The sequence below is a fragment of the Bombus affinis genome, chromosome 15 (genome assembly GCF_024516045.1).
Source record: "Bombus affinis isolate iyBomAffi1 chromosome 15, iyBomAffi1.2, whole genome shotgun sequence".
NCBI lineage: Eukaryota > Metazoa > Arthropoda > Insecta > Hymenoptera > Apidae > Bombus > Bombus affinis.
Window position 1 is genome coordinate 3,200,197 of NC_066358.1, and position 22,712 is coordinate 3,222,908.

The 22,712-nt window shown below is 35.2% G+C and overlaps 1 protein-coding gene across 3 annotated transcripts in view; it reads left to right on the top strand.

The window, feature by feature from the left end:
* The first annotated feature begins 526 nt into the window (after positions 1 to 526).
* LOC126924924 (tyrosine-protein kinase transmembrane receptor Ror) overlaps positions 527 to 22,712 on the top strand; it is a 347,050-nt gene continuing 324,864 nt past the window's right edge. Inside the window, exon 1 of one of the 3 annotated variants that reach the window (XM_050739930.1) lies at positions 527 to 1,502. In XM_050739930.1, the coding sequence (XP_050595887.1) occupies positions 1,430 to 1,502 (73 nt within the window). In that variant the 5' untranslated portion in view covers positions 527 to 1,429. The remainder of the gene's footprint in view (positions 1,503 to 22,712) is intronic. The other 2 variants (XM_050739928.1, XM_050739929.1) reach the window with 2 other exon arrangements.

The window sequence follows — 22,712 nt, forward strand, 5'->3', positions numbered from 1 at the left end:
ACTTTATATTTCAAATATCGAAAAAATACGTAATTTAATGTAAGAATACGTCCATTTAAACAAAAAATTAAGATATTTTTAATGATTTTCTCAATAAAATTTCAAAAAATTTCTAACTTTTGGTAGCAACATACGATTTATCATGTTTCTTTTTCGTGACCTTTATACATTTATTGCCCCCAAAAATTATTAAACATACATTAAAAGAATTTTTTCATCTCGAATCCTCGTCAAGAATGACAAGGTGGCCAGTCCGTTATCGTAGGGGACGCGAGACGGCAGTTTTAATTTTATTATAACCGCGTTCTGCAGAGGCGGCTAGCAGTCGATTGCACTTTGTTATGCCGGCCGCGTACGTGCGGATTGCATTCAATGAATGCACGTTCCCGAAGCGTGCAGCCGACGAGCCACGCGCTGCAACTTGTTGCAACCGGGCCGCGGAGTCGAATGCCGGCGTCTCCTGGTTTATCAAACGCGTCGCAACAGCAGCGCCATCTGGCCTTGGAAGCGTGTCGAGTGTCGGCCACGGCGATCAGGACAGTCAGTGTCGCGCGATACGTTTAAGGGTAAAGGTATTTTGCGTTGTCCTCTCGATATACTTTCGATCGTGTACTGTCATAAGTGCTTCGAATCGGTAAACATTCCATATTAAATGTGATATAATTGAACTTCGTTACACGCTTTCTTATTCACGTTCGATAATACTCGTTGTCGAACGAATCAAACAAAAACTAAATTGTGTTCGCATATTTCATTCGTTCGTGAAGACACGTGTGTTACGGTTACTTTTGATTCAACTGTCCCTTTGTTTTTACTCGGTTATTTGACTAAAAATCGAGCTCTAACGTTCATAGTGGTGGAAAACATTACTGTAAAAAATAAGAGTTAATTAACAAACATTGGTGAGATTTCGGCGCGAATTCGCGTTCCTTTATCTAAATTTTCATAGAAACGCGAATTGGAACGTTCCGCTTGTTCAAACGATCTATTGGTTAATTTCAAATAGATCGAATTCGCTGAAAGGTGAAGCTCGTGCGATTTGTTGAATCGACTGTTTGAAATTCTTGAACTGAGTTTTCTAGTCGTGTTGGACGATCGTTTTATTTGATAAATCGAGTAAATAAATCTTTGTCGATTGAGGAATACGACGCTTTAGAATTTCGTACGTGTAAACAAAACAATTCGAGCTTGACTTTGTTATCGGTTTCGCGGGACAAATTTTTTTGGTAGTTCTCCTGAATTTGAATTCGTGAGAAAAGAGTGTGAGAATACTTCGTAGTTGATACAATTCATGAATTGATTCGTGTAACTATACGATTGGGACTAGTTTCGATTTGTGAACAATGTGCACTGCGGATAGATTCTCGACTGGCGTTTCGCGCGTCCGTAATTGACTGTGGTGTCGTGGTGTGCTCTCCTCTTTAAGGACATGATGGGACGACGAAGCTGCAGTAAACTGTGCCTACTGTTCGTCGTGTTACTCCTCGCCGCCGTTTTGAAAGGTGAGTGACGTTTTTCTTCAGTTTCTTATTTGAAAAGCTTACTTCGTTGAAAGATTCATGTATTCAACGTGACATTCGAGGTTTTGAGAATTAGATGATTTGAAGGCCATGGAGAAGAAACATGATAAATTACACTTCTTGCATTTTTAGAAAAGCAGTTTTTTTGTTAAAATTTAACACATCAGTCCCATATTACAGAACTGTTTTTTTACTTCGTTTATGAATTATCTTAGATAGAAGAAATGCGTTATTACCTATATGAATATTTTAAAACTAAAATATCAGTTATCACTAGATTGCGAACCTTTATGTATTTACAATAAATTTAACAGTATAGAGAACGCAGATAATGCATGAAAATGTATAAAATATTCAAAATAAAACGACCAGTGTGATATTTAGCGAATGAAACGAATATATATATAGATTCTATTTTTTTAGTTGCATTTATAGAAATATGAAATTGCATAAATATCCACGGTCTAATTAGCATAATATTAATTATGCTGTTTATTTTATCTAAAGCTTTAACCAACTTTCAAAAGGTATTACATAAAAAGTTATTTTGCTTTTCAACTCAGTTTTACTGAAATATCCACTTTTAATCAACAAGCGATATAAAAATTAGGAAATCAATGAATGTAGACTTATTGTGGGTACTCGTGTAATCTTCATTTGTAGAGTGATATGTAGCGAACACGTTTAGGATGAATAGGTTGAATAATTCTTATTAATTCTATTTATTGACGGTGTATTTCATTTTTTATTTATGATATTGGAAATGAAAAATATATACAAAAATAATTTTATTTTGACCGAATTCGTTTCATTAACCCATTAACGATCAAGGTTATGTTAATGCAACATTTCATTTGCAAATTTTTTCTATCAGTTTCTCTGTATTTGTATTACTTGATATTAAAATATTTTTTTTAATTATAAACTAACTTTACATACATAACATGTACTTATCATGTTTGTCCTATAATCTTCTATTAATATAATTATTTAACATAAAATAAAATATCAGAATCAAAATTATTTTAATGTTAATGTCAAATAAAGATTAATCGTTGAAAAATGTCTAGAATATCCAAGGTTTATTATTATTACGAAGTATACGTAAAAGATACGTTTCATTTTTTCCGGGGATCGAATTTCATTGAGAGAGTATGAAGGACATCTGAATAGGAATGATATATTTTCTTAATGTAAATAGAAAAAGTTTCGAAGGCATATGGTACACGGCCACGATGATTGTACCTTTTTCACAAAGTGATCGTGAAACGTGATGTTTACATTGGTACGACCATATACAAAAAGTGACGAAGAACGCAATAAGGAAGGGAATTCAAAACACATATTTATCCAGGCTGTATTTGTATCGAGGTCACCACAATACAGCCTGGATTCTATTGTTTTTTGCATCTGCCTGAATACCAACGTCATTGTTTTCTTCGCTAATGAATAAAACCAGGAATTTGTTTCTTTTTTGTAGTTATTGTATATCGCGTTCAATTTCTGCTTTATTAGCTTGAGGAAATAATCAAAGCCATTTTCGCTCCGTCAACAATTTTGATTATTCGTCTGTTGAATTAATAATTATTAAAAAGTTGGATTAACAAGGTATTACGCAATTGAAATTATTATTATATTGATATTTTGTTGTTATTTTATGTTTTAGAGGTAGGATCGCGTTAGTTATTATTATGTTATATAGATAATAAATCCACACTTCTCGGAGCAGAAAAACCTTTATTGCACACACTTAGAAGGGTCACAAACGAATGAAAGAAAAAAGGCAAGGGAGGTCCTAAAACTATTGATCAGGTCTATCGACCGTGTCTAGGAATAACTTCTAGTTACTCCTTTTGTAACTAGCCGTCAGCATATAGATGGCGAGCGAGAACTCACGTTGTTATTTTCAACATATTTTTTATTTTTCATCCCACATGACCAAGAAATGGACTTCACGCAATCCTTGTCTTACAATTCTATCTTAACCTTTCTCTCCTCTCATTCTCATTCTCATTTTTTCTTATTTTCTATTTTTCAACTGTGTATACATACTTCCAATAATATTATTTATTGTTAGTACTACAGGTAGGGAAGGGGTAGCCTTAAAAGCACCAAGAAACACGTGAAAGGTTTTAGATTAGAAACAGAAAATTTTATATTAATTTATTAATTGTGAAATAGTTAAGTGCTTATAATAAATTTCTGGAATAAAAGTACTGGATTTCCAATCATCTTGCCATACTTGTTTTGGTTATAGAATTTTTTTTTTTTTATTTATTAGAATATTTACAATCAATTCTCGTTGAGAATTTTCAGTAACTTCATTTGGCGTGATACAATGACATGGCTTATAATAGTTTTATATTGTTGGTTCTAGTAGAATCTAAGGATTTAATCTAGAAGGTATTTTCTTTTTAGTCTGCGGATCTGGTCCGTCGTGAGGTTATAGAATAACGCGAGAAATCAATTTATGTAAAACAAGCGAATTTTTTTTAAGCTTTTTTAAAATCTGTTGCAATTCTTCTTTAATTTCTGCTAGAGTAGGGTAAGGATGAGATTATGATAATTCAATTAGTTCCATAATACGTATAATCATGCGTGTAAAATTAGGATCACCGTGATTATTTCGACAATTTATTATAAGTTTATTTATAAAATTTGAATTATTCAAAGGATATTAAATAACGTTGCGATATTCATCTACCTAGTTCGCAATTGATTAAACTTATTTTCTTCGACAACTTTGTAATCAGATTGTATTTAATACACGTTTAATATATTCTGGGAAATGTAACAATTATGAGGATTTTAGTAAATTATTAGGTCATCTGACATAAGGACTTGTAGCCTTTCTGATTGTGAGAACTGAATTTACAATGAACAATTCAGTTACCATTCATAACAGTAACACTCTTCGCTCTAGAAGTTCTATGAATAGAGGATAAGAAAAGGTAGGTTATTGTAGGAAATAAAGAAAATTATTAGTAGCTATATTAATGATTAATGGATGAATTATTTTTCATTATTAATTTAAATAAATATAAGGCATTTTTATTTGCTCAAAGCCCATACTTTAGCCACGAAAAAAGTAACACAAGGTCAGTGATTTTTATTAATAAGTAACTATTAACACAAATTACATAAATAATTCAATTTCTTCGTTGCTTTGGTATATCTCAATTTATTCCAACAACGAGACGCGCAACATCGATATACATAGAATTTGGAAATTTCCATCGTAAATGTTCCATTCAAACGTTTTTGCTCTTGCAAACAGAACAGAAAACCTGGTATTTTATCTCACAAACCGACAATATACCGTGGCAACACTTTTTGACTAAATCGAATTTACAAACCATGCATATCTAACGAATCCAAAGAGGTTCAGGGGAAAAAAGGTGAAGGAAAAAAGAGCAGAATATTTACGTCTCCTCGAAAATAAACACCAATACGTGGCACGAAACGCGAGTTCTCGCATTTCCCGGCTGCATGACCGTTTTTCACCCGTAGAAAAAAGTAAAAAGGAGGAAGGACGAGGTGGAAGAAGAGGAAGGGGAAAGGCAAAGCTTGCGTCGAAATTCGAATGGAAAAACGTCGACAGGGGGTTCATTTCGCTCTGGCCATCGTTTCGAATCCCATTCCGAACTCGGATCTCATTCTGGACACGCGTGATCCGGATTAGAAACATCCGATTCCTCTGTTTTAGATTACCCGGGTCGTTTTGTCGCATGCAAAAGTTGGAAATCGAAGATGAGCCAGCAAGATATCATGTAAATTTTCCCCCGTTTTCATATTTCGATAACCTCTTTTCCTTTTGTTTCTGGCGAATAATTTTAAAAGAAATTGAACGGCCATGGTGGTAGAAAAATTCTAGTTTCGTTTTTATTCTGTTTCTTCTTATTTTTCCCATATTTGCAAGGCTGAATATTTAGACAAATAGTTAAAGGGAAGCGCTTCGATGGAGTTTGAGAGGACAGGTGGTAGAAAAACTTTGGAAATTTTATTTTTCTTCCTTCCTATTCTTTTTTATGTATTTTTTATAGTTGTATGGGTGAATATTTCAGCGAATAGTTAACATGAAAAAATATTGTAATAGACGGAGTCTGTGAAGGAAAAGACGATAGAAAAATTTGAAAAATTTTAGTTATTCTTGCTTTTATCCTACTCGTGTTTTCCTTCGATATTTCAAACGGTGAATATCCAGACAAATGGTTAAAATTCAACAATATTGTATATAAATACAATTTTAGACAAAATCATTTCCCTATTCATAAACTTGCCATTGTACATTCCCACTTTGTACAGTCAGCTCTCCTTCAACTATCGTCCACGCAGATCCAACCTTCTTCTTTATGCTAATCTGAAGTACCTGTACATCAATATGAAGTTGATTTCTCACACACGATATGTATCATGCACAGGTAAAAGGAGAAGCGGAAAGATTTGCATACATCGATGGTTGTTCCTTTATAGCGGCACGTGTAACGGAAAATATCAAGAGTGGCCACTTTAGACTTACATTGTGCTTTATAAACATTCAACAAGTGGCAACGGGTCCATCGACTTGTGGAACTTCTCAGTTCGCCGAGTGTTCCTTTTAAAATCGATCGAACTGCATAAGTATTTCTCCGCGGGACGAACTTTCGCTGTTTAGCTTGCCACCATTAAATGAGATTCTTTCCAAGTACTACTGGCTCGCACCACCGTGAAATCGATGGCGAATCAGCATCGTGCCAACGGAATACACCCCTGAATTTTGTTGAATGTTTTACCACCGCCAACTTCTCATGTTAATCCACGATGTTGGACTTTTAAGACGGTTGGGAGAACTGGTTGAACGAGATTTAATTCGGTGCAAGCATTATGATGTATTTGGTTGCTTGTTTCTGTTTTGTTTGAGGTGAAAGTTTAGGATGACACACAGTGGCTAAACTAGCGCAGATACGTGAACAAAGTAAAGATATTGGTACTCTAGAGATCATTTAAAATCTAATCAATTTAAATCTAATGGATTTAAAATTTCCATACGTGTTGTAAGTCTAATGTATTGGATTGGCAACTAAGTGATTGCGTATTTTAAATAAGAAGGAAAATTCAATATTTTTGCTTAAAAATATAACTTTATTCAATTAGGTATTGTCCGTTTTTGTCGATCACCTTTTGCCATCTTTCAGGCAGTGCCATAATTCCATGTTCGTAAAACTTCTGATTTTTGCCAGCAAAAAGCTAAATTAAATGTGATTTTACATCATCAACGTTATTAAAAATTTTATCGCTTAAGGAGTTCTGCATGGAACGAAATAAATGGTAATCTGAATGCGCAAGGTCAGGACTATATGTGGATGTGACAACACATCCCAAACTAGTTCCAATAATTTTTGGCGAGTAATCAAAGATGTGTGGAGCTTTGCATTATCATGCTAGGAAACAACGCCCTTACGATTTGCCAATTCAGGTTTTTCTTGAACTGCATCGCTCAGTTTGACGAGTTGTTGAACGTACATGTTTCAATTAATCGTTTGGTTTCTTGGTAAAAGTTCAAAGTACAGAATTCCTTTATAATTCCACTAAACTGACAGCATAATCTTTTTTTGCTGAATCTCAGCTTTTGGTGTCGTCTGGGCTGGTTTATCTTGCATCATCCACGATCTTCTCTGATTAACGTTGTTATAAACAATCCACTTTTGGTCGCCAGTGATCAGTCGTTTCAGAAATGGACCAATTTAGTTGCGTTTCAGAAGCAAATCGAAGATGCTAATGAATTTCCTTAAGCTGATAAGGGACCCATAAATCGAGTTTCTTCACATAGCCAAGCTGTTTTAATTTTTTTAATGCATGTATGCGATACATTCAGCTTCTCTTCAATCTCACGTTGTGCTATGACAATTTGAATCAATAATGGCCTTGATATGGGTCTTATCAACTTTAACTGGATGGCCAGATCGCTGAGCATTTTTGAGTGAAAAATCAGCAGAACGAAATTTGGCAAACCAATTTTAACACTGCCTTTCTTTCAAGACTTCACTCTCATATACGGCACATAACTTATGCGCTTGCGATGCGTTCTTGCCTTTTCGGAAATAATACAATAAAATATGTCTGAAATGCGCGTCTTGTTCTTCTATTTTTAAATTGGGATAAAAACAAAATTAAATAACTAATCGATAGAATTTTTTTACTAAATTAAAGGTGGAAGTCCAAACAATAAGAAAACAATGTAGGTTAGGCGCTTTGAACACGTTGACAAAACAAAAGAATGTGCTAAGGCTACCTATTGACAAAATCCGCAATCACCTAGTTGCCAAATTAATAATTTCGTTAAATACAGTTAGATTATTGTTTTGTCTTTAGATATATTTCCATGTATTTGTATATGTACATTTTTGTATTCTAGCTAGGTTTTCTAATTATATTTGAATGTTAATATTAGCATAACGATGAGGGATCACGAGAAGGAGATTGAAAGTAATAATGGCGTTTGGTTGCAAGTATAAATATAAGGCAGTTAGAGAGAAATTAATCTTAAGGTTAGCCCGATATACAAACCGATATACGATGTGGTGTGGAGGGACGAATGAGTGGATTTTTCTAAACCAAGTCCATTTTATGGCCTGCTAGGGGCTAAAATTGCAACATATTATCACGTTGACTGCCGCGTGTGTTTTCAATGAAATCTCCTTCAGGCCACGAGTGCCGCTGTACTAAACGTACTTTGCTAGGTACTCCCACCAACATTTTAGATAATTTAAAATCTCTGCCCTCATTAGTTAGAATGTCGAAAAGAAAAATGGAAAACTTATTTCTTAGTGAGTGAAATAGCAGTGAAAAAGAAAGCTTTTACGAGGCTTAAAGAAATTCGAATAGTAGCGATGAGGAAGAAATCAGATTTTCTAGAAATAGAAATATAAATAGAATTACATCGCCTGATTCTGATTCGGATATTGATAAGTGCAATCGTAGTGATACTAAATGTAATGAAGATACTGTTGACGAGATTTTACAAGAATTGGTTATTGAGGAAGAAAGAAGAACTGATGATACCGAGGAAAGTACAATTCAATTTGGTGAATGGAATGAATTTAGTGGTCGGCAGAAGTCAGTTCCTTTTCCCGAGACAGACTGCGTCATTAGGCAATTACCTGGCGATGTCAATCCATATGATGTGTTTCAGCTGTTCGTTGATGACGAAATAATAAACTTACTTCTATCAGAAAATTGTAACAAGGAAGGATGTAAATATTAGAAAATTTAGAGAATTATTAGCTGAAAAATTATTAGGCTTGTCTGAAAATACAAAAAATCCTTGTCTTCGACGGAATTAGCATAATATCGCCGTTCGGAAAAATGATTCCGGAAGAAGCATTAGACGCATATGCAAACTACGTTATGCAGATAAAAGACGTCGAACGGACCGATCAAAGACACGGGAGAATTTAAAGAAAGCAACAACTTATTGTCCAAATTATCCCGACCAAACTCAGCTTTGTATAGAATGCTTCAAAGTTTTAGATTCTAAATAATTTTCTTAATAAGTCATTTTTGTATTACTTTTATAACAATTCAATAGTTTTATTACTTTCTGTGGAATATCTTTTCAAGTACCTACGACGATCCTTCGCAAGTAATCAAATAAGCGTCACCCGAATACGGGTGATGCGACCATATCGCAAACTTTGCTGTCACCCTAATATGGGTGACACGGCAATCAACGTGTTATTATTATTATTATTTTGATTATTAAGGTTAAATGATGTATTCACTTATAAACTCGATATAAATTGCTCTAACAAAATATTAATCAAAAGATTGACTTTTTAAGCAAATATTTAATCAAATATCGATCAAATATTAGAACGTTTATAGATTTTCGTTACTATGTTTGTATGACTTGTCAGAGCTTAAAATATATAGATTAAAAATAAAATAATATTGATGGAAACGTCGCTTAATAAATCCTTACTATCCATCTATTGTAGATCGTTCAGTTTGGTCGTTGTGTGACAGTTTGTTTATTAATTGTTTTAGAAAAATTGATGATAGAATATTTATGATGTATACAGTTGAAAATAAATAAGGAAAGTAGGTATAAGATGAAGATGAGCTCATTCAGATGATTTAGTTAAATATAACGATGATTGATGTGATACTGATACTCCAAATCGTATGGAGCAAGCAGCGATTTATTGATGCATGAATTTACATGTAGCTCGCGATTTTACTCGGTTTCTGATTCTAAATTCATTACGTATTACGCATTCTGATATTTAAATTCATTACATATCACGGATTCCGATCCTAAACTCACCATGTATCCCGGATTCTCATTCTAAATGCATTACGTGTTACAGATTCTGTTTCTAAATTCATCACAAATTAAGATTGCAATCTAAAACTTGTCGAAAAATACTCGGGAATTTCACATCCATCGATAATTATAAAATTACAAAAATATTTAAAAAAATGTCAAAGACTGCTGTCTACCACATTATTATTTACAATTTACATGCCTATATTATCAGGTTATCCGAAAAGTATTTTTCTTTTACAGACACGTCCATTACAACGATGCATCTTTATACAAACATGAAACCGAATCTGTCGAACGTTGTAATCTTTATCTTGATAAAACAAAATAGATCATGCGTGATTCGATAAAATAATATAAAACGAAAAATGTTGTGCATCCATTAATTCCTTATAAAACGAAAGAAACTTTTCGTACGACCTAATATTATGATAGGTATTAATACGTATTAATACTTCAACTAATGAATGAATTAGTCGATTGATGTACGAACTTCGCTCACAAGAATATTTGCCCGATCTTTTTACCTATGTATTTTGATTGTGAATTCGTCACATGGTATATTACGGTACAAAATTTGTCCAAATATATCGCGGAATCTGACGCCCACCAGCAATGATAAAGTTCGTGCCTCCTTCAAACGAGCTTAAACACGAATGAAGGGACATTTTCAACGAGCCATGCGAAAATAGCCCGTAAAGCAGCAATAAAATGTGAATTTTCTGCTCGCTGAAACGTTCGAATGCCCGAAACCCGGGCTTTGCCCGTTTTAAACGGGGTAGAGGGGGCTTCATAAAAATTTGAATGCAATTCACTCGCGGGTACCTCGCGTGTGTCGCCCAATTTTCCCAGCTTTTTTCATGAAAATTTCTCTTCCTCCCCCTATTATACACAAAGATAGAAAGACATAGAGAGGGAAGAATGCAGAGAAGAGAATGAGACACGGAGAGATGGATCGATTCGAGCGTTTATATTTATTACCAGTTTGTCGTTTCGCTATTCTAATTTCAATTGCAACCCGACACCAGGCTGCCTGTAATTACGAACGTTTAAAAGCTTCGGCGACGTGTACTTTAGTTTGTAAACAATTTCAAACGCATCCAAGCCCCCGTAAGCCGAATTAATGGGCTCACTTTTAATTACCACTCCGCGTGCGTCCGGGCGCCATTCGCCACTCCCTTTTTTTTTTCGTCATTTAATTTAATTGTTCGTAACGATTACTCGCTATGCTTTTTTAGTTCAATTGCAGCTGGTAAGTTCGTACGTCTTCTCGTCTTTCTATCCCCAGCCCCAACAGTGCAAGCAAGTTCTCGCGAAATTGAACGAATTTTTTTTCCAGCCAGCTGGATGCGCGACGCTTTTTTCGCACAGGCTTTTCCAGGCAGTTGCTGTTGCTGGTTTATGGGATGGTTTGAAAAAGATCGACGCGTTACGTTTCTGGGGCTTTTAATTTAGCGATCGAGAAAGCTTGAAAGGAATTTTATGGCGAAAGCTGAAGAACGTTTCGAATTTACGCCAAGGGTTGCTGAAGACCAACGGTGTCTATGTTTTGTATTTTTCATGTAGAAGTTGGATATTAAGAGATTTAAGGGTTTTCAAGTTATGGAGTTTTAGTAGGTTCGAATAAAATAAATTAGTGGCATATAATATCGGAAAAACAATAATAAAGAAATCCAGCAATAAGTGACGTTACTAAATTCATATTATACACATATACATGTACAATTCATATTGTATACAAGCTATAGTACCATTTCTCAATGATGAACGCGCTCATCATCCCCGGTTAACTGGATCATCATATAACATAATAAAATCATATACATATATATATATGGATAATACAACGACACCCAAAGACTCACATTGCTTCTATCTTTATCTCAGATCGAAGCAAAGTTAAGATATACTTTATGTGGACCTGATTAAAGTTTAGTGCCCTTTAGTACACTAACCCTTTGCTCCAGTGTATGCATATCTGTCATGAATAAAATATCAATCTTAGAAATTCAATACCGGTGCAGGACACCATTAGCTTTGCACGACTCGCTCTATATAACTCACAATGCCCAGTCTCCAACTTTAATACACACTTTCTACAGGAAGTCAGTTTCTGAAAAGTTTGAACCAACGTCGTTCCACGATGTAGAACGATTTATCAGTGCCTGGAGCGGCCCGATGGGGTTGCATAAAGACACGAGGTTCACCGAGCCGATCCGTCACTGCGAATAATCGTCAGAACGAGGTTGATTTTATTGGCAATGAGCCTCGGTTATCGATCGCTCGGATGATAACGCACATCCGTAAATAATAGCGAGTCGATCGAACGAGAGTTATCGATCGTTGAAACGCGTATCAGTTGGTCCAGTTGAAAAACGTCTCACAGTTAAATTACTCATCTTGGCGCGCCGGTGAAATAAATATGGCAGTGAGCGTGTAACTACCTGCCTTACGTCGGGCGAGCCATCGACGTTTACAGACGCGTTCCGCCGTATTTACGGCCGCAAAAAGCGCGATTCCGTTCGCCGTTACGTCTTCCTTGGGCGACGAGCCGCACAGCTTCCCGTTCAGTTTTACTTGAGCAACAGCACCAGGGTAACGAAGGTTGGTGTAGGAGTTTTTATTGCTCGGTTATGTCCGCGGACGTCGGAGAAAATCTTTCAGGGTTTATCTCTGCGTGCACGAAGATGTGGAAATGGAAAATAAAGGTTTAAAGGCTGATGAAGATTTGTGTCGCGGCGAAAGAAAACGGTGAATCGGTGGATTAAGTTTAGTCAGCTGGCTCAAGGAATTCGTATTCCAAGGATGTTAGAGATATGTATCTGCTGAATAGGGGAAAACGTAGTTAAATTAGGTTTTGTTATCGATAGACTTCGGATTTTTATGAAGGTTTATATCTTTGTGGGCGCAACTAGAGAAATATAACTTAAATAGAGATTCGTTCTATCTGTTAAAAGATACGAGTATTTCTAATTTAAATATTTCATATGCTTTTCCATATTATTTTGTATACTTTTACGTCTTTAGATTTTGTACAAGTACATAAAAATCCGTAGTAATTACTAGGAATGTGTTAACGAGTGAAGAGAATGATTTTATCTTAAAAGGATATAGGGAGTTGCTAGATTTGTTAACGAACATGTCGTAGAATACGGGGAATTGTTAGAGTAGTTTATATAGAAATATTGTACTAGATAAACGGTTCACGTTAAATAAAAAATTTGAAAGTTTTTAATTTCAAAGTATGTAAGTAAAGATGTAAAAATATATCAATTTAGAAGCTTAAAAAATTCCATAAGAATAACTTGTTGATAACAATTTATATTTTTGTTGAAAGTACCAAGTTACCAAGTACAATTCTACGAGCTAGTAACGTCGTCAGCCATGCTTTCCTTCGAGATTAGTGATAAACTACACCGGCAGCGATATTTTATCGACGATGCTTCGAATTTATTTCGCTCGGCGTGCTATGGGGCGGTTCTTTCGCGTGATTCTTACCACTGAGAGGCATAAGAAAAAGGAAACGAAGGAGGATATAGACTTGGACAGAACGGGCGAGGAAAACCCAAGGAGAATGAAACTTAAAGGAACTGCTCGAGATTTTGCGAAATTTATGACCAAGTATAATGGCCAACGCTGAATTTTCTTTCTCAAAAGCTGCCGCGTAATTCTGTCAACCAATCCGGCACATTTGTACGCTTTCCTGCTTAAGAAACTCTACCATGGCAGCCTCTTTTTAAGAGCAGCTTGCTACTGTTCAAGTTTTCCTGGAAAGTTTGTGAGATTTCATTTATATAGAAGTGTGTACCCTGGACAGAAGTATATTGATGTTTGTCCATTAAAGTTGGTAATTTCAATAGTCGCAATGTTAAAAATCATTTTCAGTATTTGAAGGAAAATTTTAGCCTACAGTTGAGACAAGAAAAATTTATTTATTTACGCATATATCCTATTTTCGTCTTTTTCAACCACATTCGTATCTCTATCTTAGAATAGCTTTGAAAGCTGAAGTAAATTATTTTAACGTTTGTAACTATTCCTACCGTATATACCAGATAAATAAATGGAATCTACACGTTTTCTTTTTCAAAAATGCTCGTTTACTTTTCCTAAAATTTACATCATTTGTCACTTCAAGCCTTCAATTATGTTACAAGTTTGCATTGAAAGATGCTTGACGACGTTTGAACCGTAATAAAATTGATATTCGATCGAGACTTTATTAATTTTATTTTGTTCACGATAGTAAAAAGCTCAGTTCTATACTTTGCCATGATATCCAAGATCTGCGAATACGAAACGCTCCGATTCTACTTGATCGCAATTTTTAAATTTCGCGGGTATAATAGCATAACAGAAACCGTGTTAATTTTACTTTGTACATGACAGTGAAAAGCTCAATTATTCTATATCACGATCTGTAAAATCTGCAAATACAAAAAGACTGTGATTCCAATTCGATCGCGATTTTCAAATTCCATCCGCAGGTTTGGTCGTAAAGCTTCAATAACAGAGGCCATTCGTCGTGCGATAAACGTTGCAAATCCTGGTGTAACGCCAGTAGTTTCGAATGCACGATTCATCACCTCGTCGATCACCGGAACGATAGAGTGGAAGCGCATCTCATCATACGGAAATATTTATACACCGACTACGGTGAATACGATCGATGTAGGTACGCACGATGACAAAGTTTGAAGGAACTTGTCTGAATTATACATGTTGGAGCTGCATGCTTCCTGTTTTTCTCTATTTTCCCTTGCGTTCCTCGCGCAACATCGCTCGAAACTATGTGTAACCTTTCGTTTGTACAAATCGATGAGGGATACTTGGATGTGGCATTCGCCAACGTGTTTCGAGTTCCCGAGTCTTTCCGCTGTTCCTCTTTCAACGAGACGACACAGCTGTTTGCGTGCCATTTTCGTGACCGCGTTGATACTGTTGATTCGATGTTACTCGTAAACTTTTCTGATACCGGAACTCGCCAATCCTTTCGTTTCTTCGTAGATATTTTAGTCTTTTTACCGTGTGAAATATAGAAGTTGTTTGGGTGTTAAGAAGTTTAATTTAAGAACAGTTGACAATATTTATCTTACTAACATGTTATATTTGTTACTTTGCGTATCATTTGCTCGGAGATATTTATCACCACTTTCTACGGATCTTTTTACGCGTAGTTTTTCTTCTTTTTTTATGCAGACTTGTATGTCAGATAGTTTAACACTACTTCATGGAACCAGAATTATAATTTTTCATAAAATGATTTTCCGTTGTAACTTTCGGATACAAAAATTATGCTTATGCGTTATGCTCGATGCATGAAATAAATAATAATTTACATATTATCAGATAATAAATATAGATATATTTATTTGCAAACAATTTTATGATTAAAATTTGGTTTTAATATTTATGACGAATTTTGAGGACGAAGTAGATGAAATTGGCAAATTTTAATTTGAAATCTAATTTGAATCACGAATTTTCAAGGGGATATATATATTATAGGGAAATTAGCTTTATTCGTAACTTTTTCTGTTTATTTAATAAGACACATAAAAAATTGGATAAAGCATTACAGCTCAAAATGACGTCAATATCTGCTGTTTGAATAATACTGTTTTTCATCTAATGGCCCATAAAAATTTAACTTTAAGAATTCTGTATGCATAACATTCACGATCGTCTATAGACTACACTTTGACGTCAGCTATGTCTCAATAACCGCCGTTTATTTCCTCATTCGTTACATTTTACGATCGCAGACAACAGAGATGCATAACAGAAATACTCTGCGCTCTGAGCTAACAAGTCAAAACCTAGCGCAATTTCGTGTCTTCCATATAACTACTAATTCATATACTATAAATAGATCAGTGCCTCTCAACCCCATCATATCGCTAAATTTCTCTATGATAATTCTGTCGTGAAGCTATTTTCACAAAAATCTCATATTAAAATTTTCAATCTCATGTAGCAAAAGCGAAGAAAAAATATTTTCGTACATCCCTCCTCCTGCATACAGTCTATTCAAAACACTGAATTATACTAAAAAAAATCTGAACTGAAAATGAACAAGATTATTTTGCCAAAAAGCAAAATCTTTTAACATCCCACAATTCATTACGCTAAATACACCAAATCTATACTGAACCTTATTAATTTATACCAATGATTTATATCAAATATAAAAACTTGTAGCAAATTTTATACCAGAAGATTGATGTTCTGTCTTATCGAAACTCATAAACACTCTTTTCCAACACGTTTTAAAAGAAAATTCTTTCCCAAATTACTCCCCTCATTTTCTTTCAACGTACAGCCTAAGCTAACCACTCGATTCACGCTAAACCTTATCACAAAAGTCGTGAATACTTCCAGCCAATTACCCCGAAGATAAAAATAATCGAATAATCCGAAAGATTTACCGACGGCAACGTCATCTTTCACTTTGCGTTTCGCATGATTTATTCGCGGTCCCTGTAGACGGAATAAGAGGGAAAAATGGTGAGTTAGAGTCGCATCCAGGCCACGCAGAGGGTGATTGGGGGTGGGTTAGAGAAGCAAGCGGCGGGGTTGAAAGCGTACGAGTCCGAGCAAAGTCAATGGCCGGCGAGCAAGGGCGTATAAATCTGAAACTTAAATTTAGATCGGCTCTGAAACGATGCTTTTCCCTTCCACACACCGTTCTATCAGTTTGTCGGCCAGTGCTGCCGCCCTATCCGTCGATGTTCGAACCGGAAAACGCGTTTTCACGAAGGCGGTTCTTTATGACGGTCATCGTGCGTCGACCGTACTCTCCTTGGCCAGGGTCATGGTCTTTCGTACTGGTTCAGGATTATGCTTTACGACGCTGTTACTGCACCAGGAATTTTACCAAGCCTTGTTCTTTATACATATTGTGCGCTGTATCTCGTTTCATTTATATCTTTTCTCTATTTTTAGATGTTCGTCGGAAGTAAGAATTACGCACGTGATTCGAGTCAAAAGATTTTTTGGTAGGACGAGTAATGATATCTTGTTTGAGAGTTTGTTTTTACGAAAGTGATTTTTATTTCAGAATTTTTATGTAATTTAATGGTCGATATTGTTGATGGCAATTGTTACTCGTATTTAGTAAGAGCGGAAAGCTTTTGTCAGTTCAAGGAGAAACGAAAGCTTGTTCGAGAATTCGTTTCTAAAAGAATGACTTTTATTTAAGGAGTTTTATGTAATTCGATGGTAGATTTGATCACGCGAGAATTTGTTTTTTTCTATTTTTATGCATTCCTGGTCAGTGGGAAGTAAATTTGGAAATTGTAAGCTATGCTTCCCAAAATTATCGATATCGGATGTCTTGCAACTACAAAGTACAAATAAACGTAATCACGTGCTTAATAAATTTCTCGGTTTTCTTCGAAAATACGTTAATCGAACTTATAAAAAAGTATTTTTATTTTTTCCTTCAAAATTTGAATCAAGAAGCTGAAACACAAAGCTCATCCTCTAAAGAATAAACGATACTTACTGACAATATCGAGCCAGTTCGGTACAGCAGCAAGTTGGGAGAAAATTAAGTCCCCAACAAGACTGTTCTTTTTTTATTTAACTTGGTGTTTTGTTTCCTGTAATATCATAGCCGATATTAAGAGAAGTTTTACAAGCCTGGTCTCGAGTATCACTTTGATCCACTGCTGCTGATACACTTTAGTCTGGCTGAAGTTTCATAATTAGAAAGTTTATCGCGGCAGGAAAACTGCTAGGAAAAGTGCGCGCGTCTGGCGTCAGCATTTCCTTATCGACAACTTTAATGACGTTTTGTGATTATTAATTCGGGCAAAAGCACCCTGCTTTCTCTTGATATCTGTATTTGATTGGAACACGTGAGCTTTTCAGCGTTCGAAATGCTCGATCCATGGGCAAAGTTCCTGTTCGTTCTGCAGTTTGACTGCAATGGAAAGCGAGTTTACGCGAACGAAAAGCTGTTGATCGTTTAATTAAATTCTGCGAGCTTTTCACTTTATGATCGTTGAAATCTGATGGTGTTTCAGCAGTGAAAGGAAAGGGATAGGGCGAGCAGAAATCTTATATACATACCGCTTCTTGAATAGAAATTGTACAGTACAGTCGGCAAAATTGAATTGTTTTGGAGTTTTCAGTTTTAATTTTGGTTAAATTACTGACATTTATTCTTATTCGTAGTATGTTTTACTTTATGTTTTATTCATTTTATATTCTAAGCAAAAATCTGTTTGTATGTATAGGTATGCATACTTATCTTTTAAATTACTGTATTATATTAGGTTGTCCGAAAAGTTTCTTTCGTTTTATAAGGAAATAATAGACACATAATGTTTTTTCTTTTATATTAGTTTATTGAATTATGCACGAATATAATAATAGAAATAGAACGAAACGGATCATACCTAATTCAATAAAATAATATAAAAGAGAAATTGTTGTTCATCTATTATCACATTGTAAAACGAAAGAAATTTTTTGGACAACCCAATACATTTTTTCAAATATATTCGTATTACCGAGATATATATCGATGTGAGGGGCAAAGTATCGAAGGTATCGACCAAGCATGAGATATATTTTTAACGTGATTTATGTCATATTTCGCATAGAAAATTCATTCAACGAATTGTAACTAAAGGAAATATATTAAAAAGCAGTAGGGACAGAATTTTACGTATTTTTATATGAAATTTATGTACACTTGATTAATTACAACTAGATCCAAAATAAAGAATTTTAGAAATATTTGAGAAGAAAGAAAGCAACAAAATTATATCGCGTCTATGTTTAACATTTTTCTTAGATGAATAAAACTTGGAACAATAATACGCACGGCAAGGAGAAGAAAGTAAAGAATTAGAATTGGCAACGAGCTTGCCCCTCTCTTCTTTTTAAATTCCCTAGTCAACAGGTTAGTAAAAGAACAGTAAGGGTTGGCATCTTACAAATTTAACTCTCAGCCCGCCGCTCGAACGAAACGAATACAGTCCACCGCATGTTACTGTTATTTCTGGCGACAGTTTTTAACTAGTGCAATCTGCGAATAAAGCGTTGCCTGCTCGTCGAGCACCAGTTAACATCTGCGAGTCGTTTTCCATCGTTATTTTCACCGGGGTTCGTCGAATCCTCCCTTTTTATTCTTTCTTCATGTGCTACCAACTCCCTGTAGAACTCTCTTTTAATTATCTCGCCTCTTAAAACATGAAACTTTAGCGTCTATATAAACTTTACGATCCATATGACACGATGTAACGTTTTACAGCAACTTATACGTTTGCCAGATCTGCAAATAAAATTTATTTCCTCTTTGTTTGTTACATACACGTAGATTTTGCGTGTTTATGCAAATTCGTATTTTTGTGTTTGATATTGTCTCATTTTTTCATTATTATATCGAAGGCTAATAATATCTCGTAATAAGCAACACATTTGATTATTCTGTGAAAAGTTGAAGCTTGAATTTAAATTCACTTTATAATTATGTTGCTTCGTCTTTTAAAACTCGCTTCTTCACAAATTTTACGGCCTATGAACATGGCGTACGTAATACTCCAAAACAGTCTGCGCGTTTTCAGAGTCCAATATTTACGTCTGCTTTCAAGTTATATGATAATTTTTACGTTTACGCAAATATTCCACATAAATTAATTCGTTTTAACGAGTTCAGCGAGTTATCCCTTAATTAAAAAAGCTTTTACGATCACGCAATTACATAATTATTAATAAATATAATTACATGATCGTTAATAAAGCCAAGTAAATTTCTATGTGATTGGCTCTATTCCTCATAGATATAAATATAATACAATTAATTTCTAAGGGACACGAAAGAAAAGAAGTAACTGAAAATATCTGCTGAAGGTTACATTGAAAAATTTGGCAATCTGAGCGACGAGTTAATTCACCTTCTTTGGTTAACAAATTCAAAACTTTAAATACTGCGCAAGACAATTTTTTCCTTTTAATATTAAAATTTGAACTTTGAATAGAAGTGTTTCTGTTATATTTTTACTACGAAGTAGACAGCGGGAATATGTACGGGAATAACGATGTTTCAAGTGAAATTTTTGCTACCGAGAAATTTAATTACCGCTGTATTTATTGAACTGTAGGAAACACACGCGTGCCGCGCAGCCGTCTGTGAAAGTAATTAATATGAACGAAGGTAGAGAGGCGATTCTCGTTTGCTTTTTCTGCGTCCAAAAATCAAGTTCCACAGAGAGTTCTGCGTTTGATGTTGATTCCGTTCGAGACCGATCGGATTACCCTCGGTTTATACTTTGACTGACAGCTCGACCAGCTTGTAGTTTGTTCGCGATAAATGAATTTTTTGAAAGCACGAACAGTAGAGTCGTCGGTATTTGTTTAATCCAGAGGCATTTTTCCTATTATGTATCTCTCTAAAGAAACTCATCATTTATTTTAATGAATTTTACGAACCTTGTTCGATGCTGTTTCCCATATACCCCAAGCATCAAAGTCATAACTTTTATCTCGATTGAGTTGAGAGCAGCTACGAATTCTCAAACGCTAAAAATCTTAGAAATAATTAGAGATCTATTGACTCTATATATGTTAATAATTTTTCAAAATTTTCTTTAATTATAATGAATATAGCTTTGCCTTCCAACACGGTAAATTTACTAATCGCAAGCGATCGATACAGGTTGCTACTAAAATACTTTGTCTTTAATAGTATTTTTGAAAAAATGTTCTATATTCTCTAAAATCTTGGTTCGTCCATTCATTACAAGTTTTTCATTTACGAGCTTGGCCATTGTGTGCATCAGTCATTATTTATTACATATATACATGTAAATTCTATAAAATTCAAACTACCCGCCGACCGATATTTTCACTTTTGCTTTGTTTTATCGGCAGCCATTTTACTGAACAGATGAGATGACGAGAGAAGAACGGTAATGTAGGACTTAGAAAATCTCGATTATATATATGTAATAACGTAAATCCTTAGGATAAATAAGAGGATCGATTCTGGAAAATCGAGTTTATTTTGGGAATAAATTAAATTATACAATTATATACAACAGCAATTAATAGCAAATCTACTACTAATTTTACTTGGAAAATCGAGAATCGATCTTCTAAGTCCTAAATTACCGTTCTTCTCTCGTCATCTCATCTATTCAATAAAATGGCTGCCGGTAAAACAAAGCAAAAATGAAAATGTCAATTGGCGGGTAGTTTGAATTTCATAGAATTTACATATATATTCATTATTTATATTAGGTTCAGGAAGAACGGTTAAGTTTTAACTCATAAGCAAATATATAGTTAATAAAATAGATAATACATAAATATTTATATAAAATTGATTATATTGATAAATACTGATTTTCGGCGACCTGGATATTGCGAAGTTTCTGACCGATTTCATTTTGGGCTAAGTTTTTCATTCAGTTCTCTTGCCGTCTTATCAGAAGGATCATCACTCTGCTCACTCCGTGGCCAGGCCCTTTTAGAAAACCCTTATCACTTTGCACGTGTCACGGGGCACCGTGAGCCCGTGACTTCGACTCATCGGCTCCGTGCACGCTATCCCCGGTGGTGGACAACGACAACAGAGAGCGTCGGGTCACTACTCGGCAATTTGAATCTATAACATCCGCGATTCTTGGAAACGTGTTCGTAACACCACTCAAAACCACATTGAGGCTAAACCCTGATGACACACCCATTTATGGTGTCGGCTATCAGCAGTATAATATTCTTGGAAATGGATCGACATCACACGATGCGTCGACCTTGATACAAGCATATCCTCTACGTCCCTGACATATCCATCGTGTTTGAGCTTTGAACAGCTTTAAGTATTTTGCGTTTTTATGATATCCTATGCGCTATAGTTTATGTAAAACAAAATTTCAATTTATACTTTTTTATTTCGTATGTCTTGTATTCAAAACAGAGAAACTGCAAATCAGTAAAATTATTTCCTATATTTTTTCAGAAATAAGTTCCTCTCCCATTTCTTGAAAAACAAAAGGTCACCCATTACTTTCTCAAAATGTTCGTCTTCGCTCGTGCTACAACCGTATTACAAAAATTTCGATATCTCAAAAACGATCAACCGTTGGGAACCTCGTGAAACTTTATCAAAGAACGCGTCTTATCGACCACGAATTTTTAAAGTCCGATCCAGTCGCGACACGTAGACGGTGAAACGTCGATTCCGCGCGAGCAGCTTCTCGCTTCTCTCCTGTATAACTTGCTGATTTTATCAGCGATGCGTGTCACAAAGTCCTGGCTTCGGTTCGTTGCGTGCACACTCACACACGTACACTCGATCAACCGTGTACACGCGCGCGCCCCGCCACCATCTGCTATATGCCAGCGGAGCATTTCGTGATTTAATTAATTAGCGCGAATTAATCCCAATTAGCGAATCTTGTCTGACGACTGCGAGGTGAGTGGCTCCTCTCTGTTCGTTATGCACGAACGGTGTGCAGCTGCTTTCACACCGGGGCACCTACGTGATACAATGCGTCTTTGGCCATGCTGAATTTATTCACGGCCCCTTATGGTTCGAAAGGCTAACGTAGAGAGAAAGGAAGATGTTTCCCGCGAAAATGACGTTTGCTGGAAAATTTGCTCATTGGATATTATAATGGATTTAGGAATTTTTTGCAATTTTAGGAATTTTAGAAGTTTCTGTCCATACGATTTGTAGAGGATTGTTGGTTACTGTAGAGGATGGTTGGTTTGTTTGAATAACGAGATAACTCGCTATTGAAAACCGTCAAGTATATTTAAAATGATAAGTAAATTAATGCAGACAATAATCGCTCGTACTAACAGATTCGCTAAAAACAGTGTGTAAATTGCTAATAAGATCGCAGATAACTCGTTGATAACTGATAGAT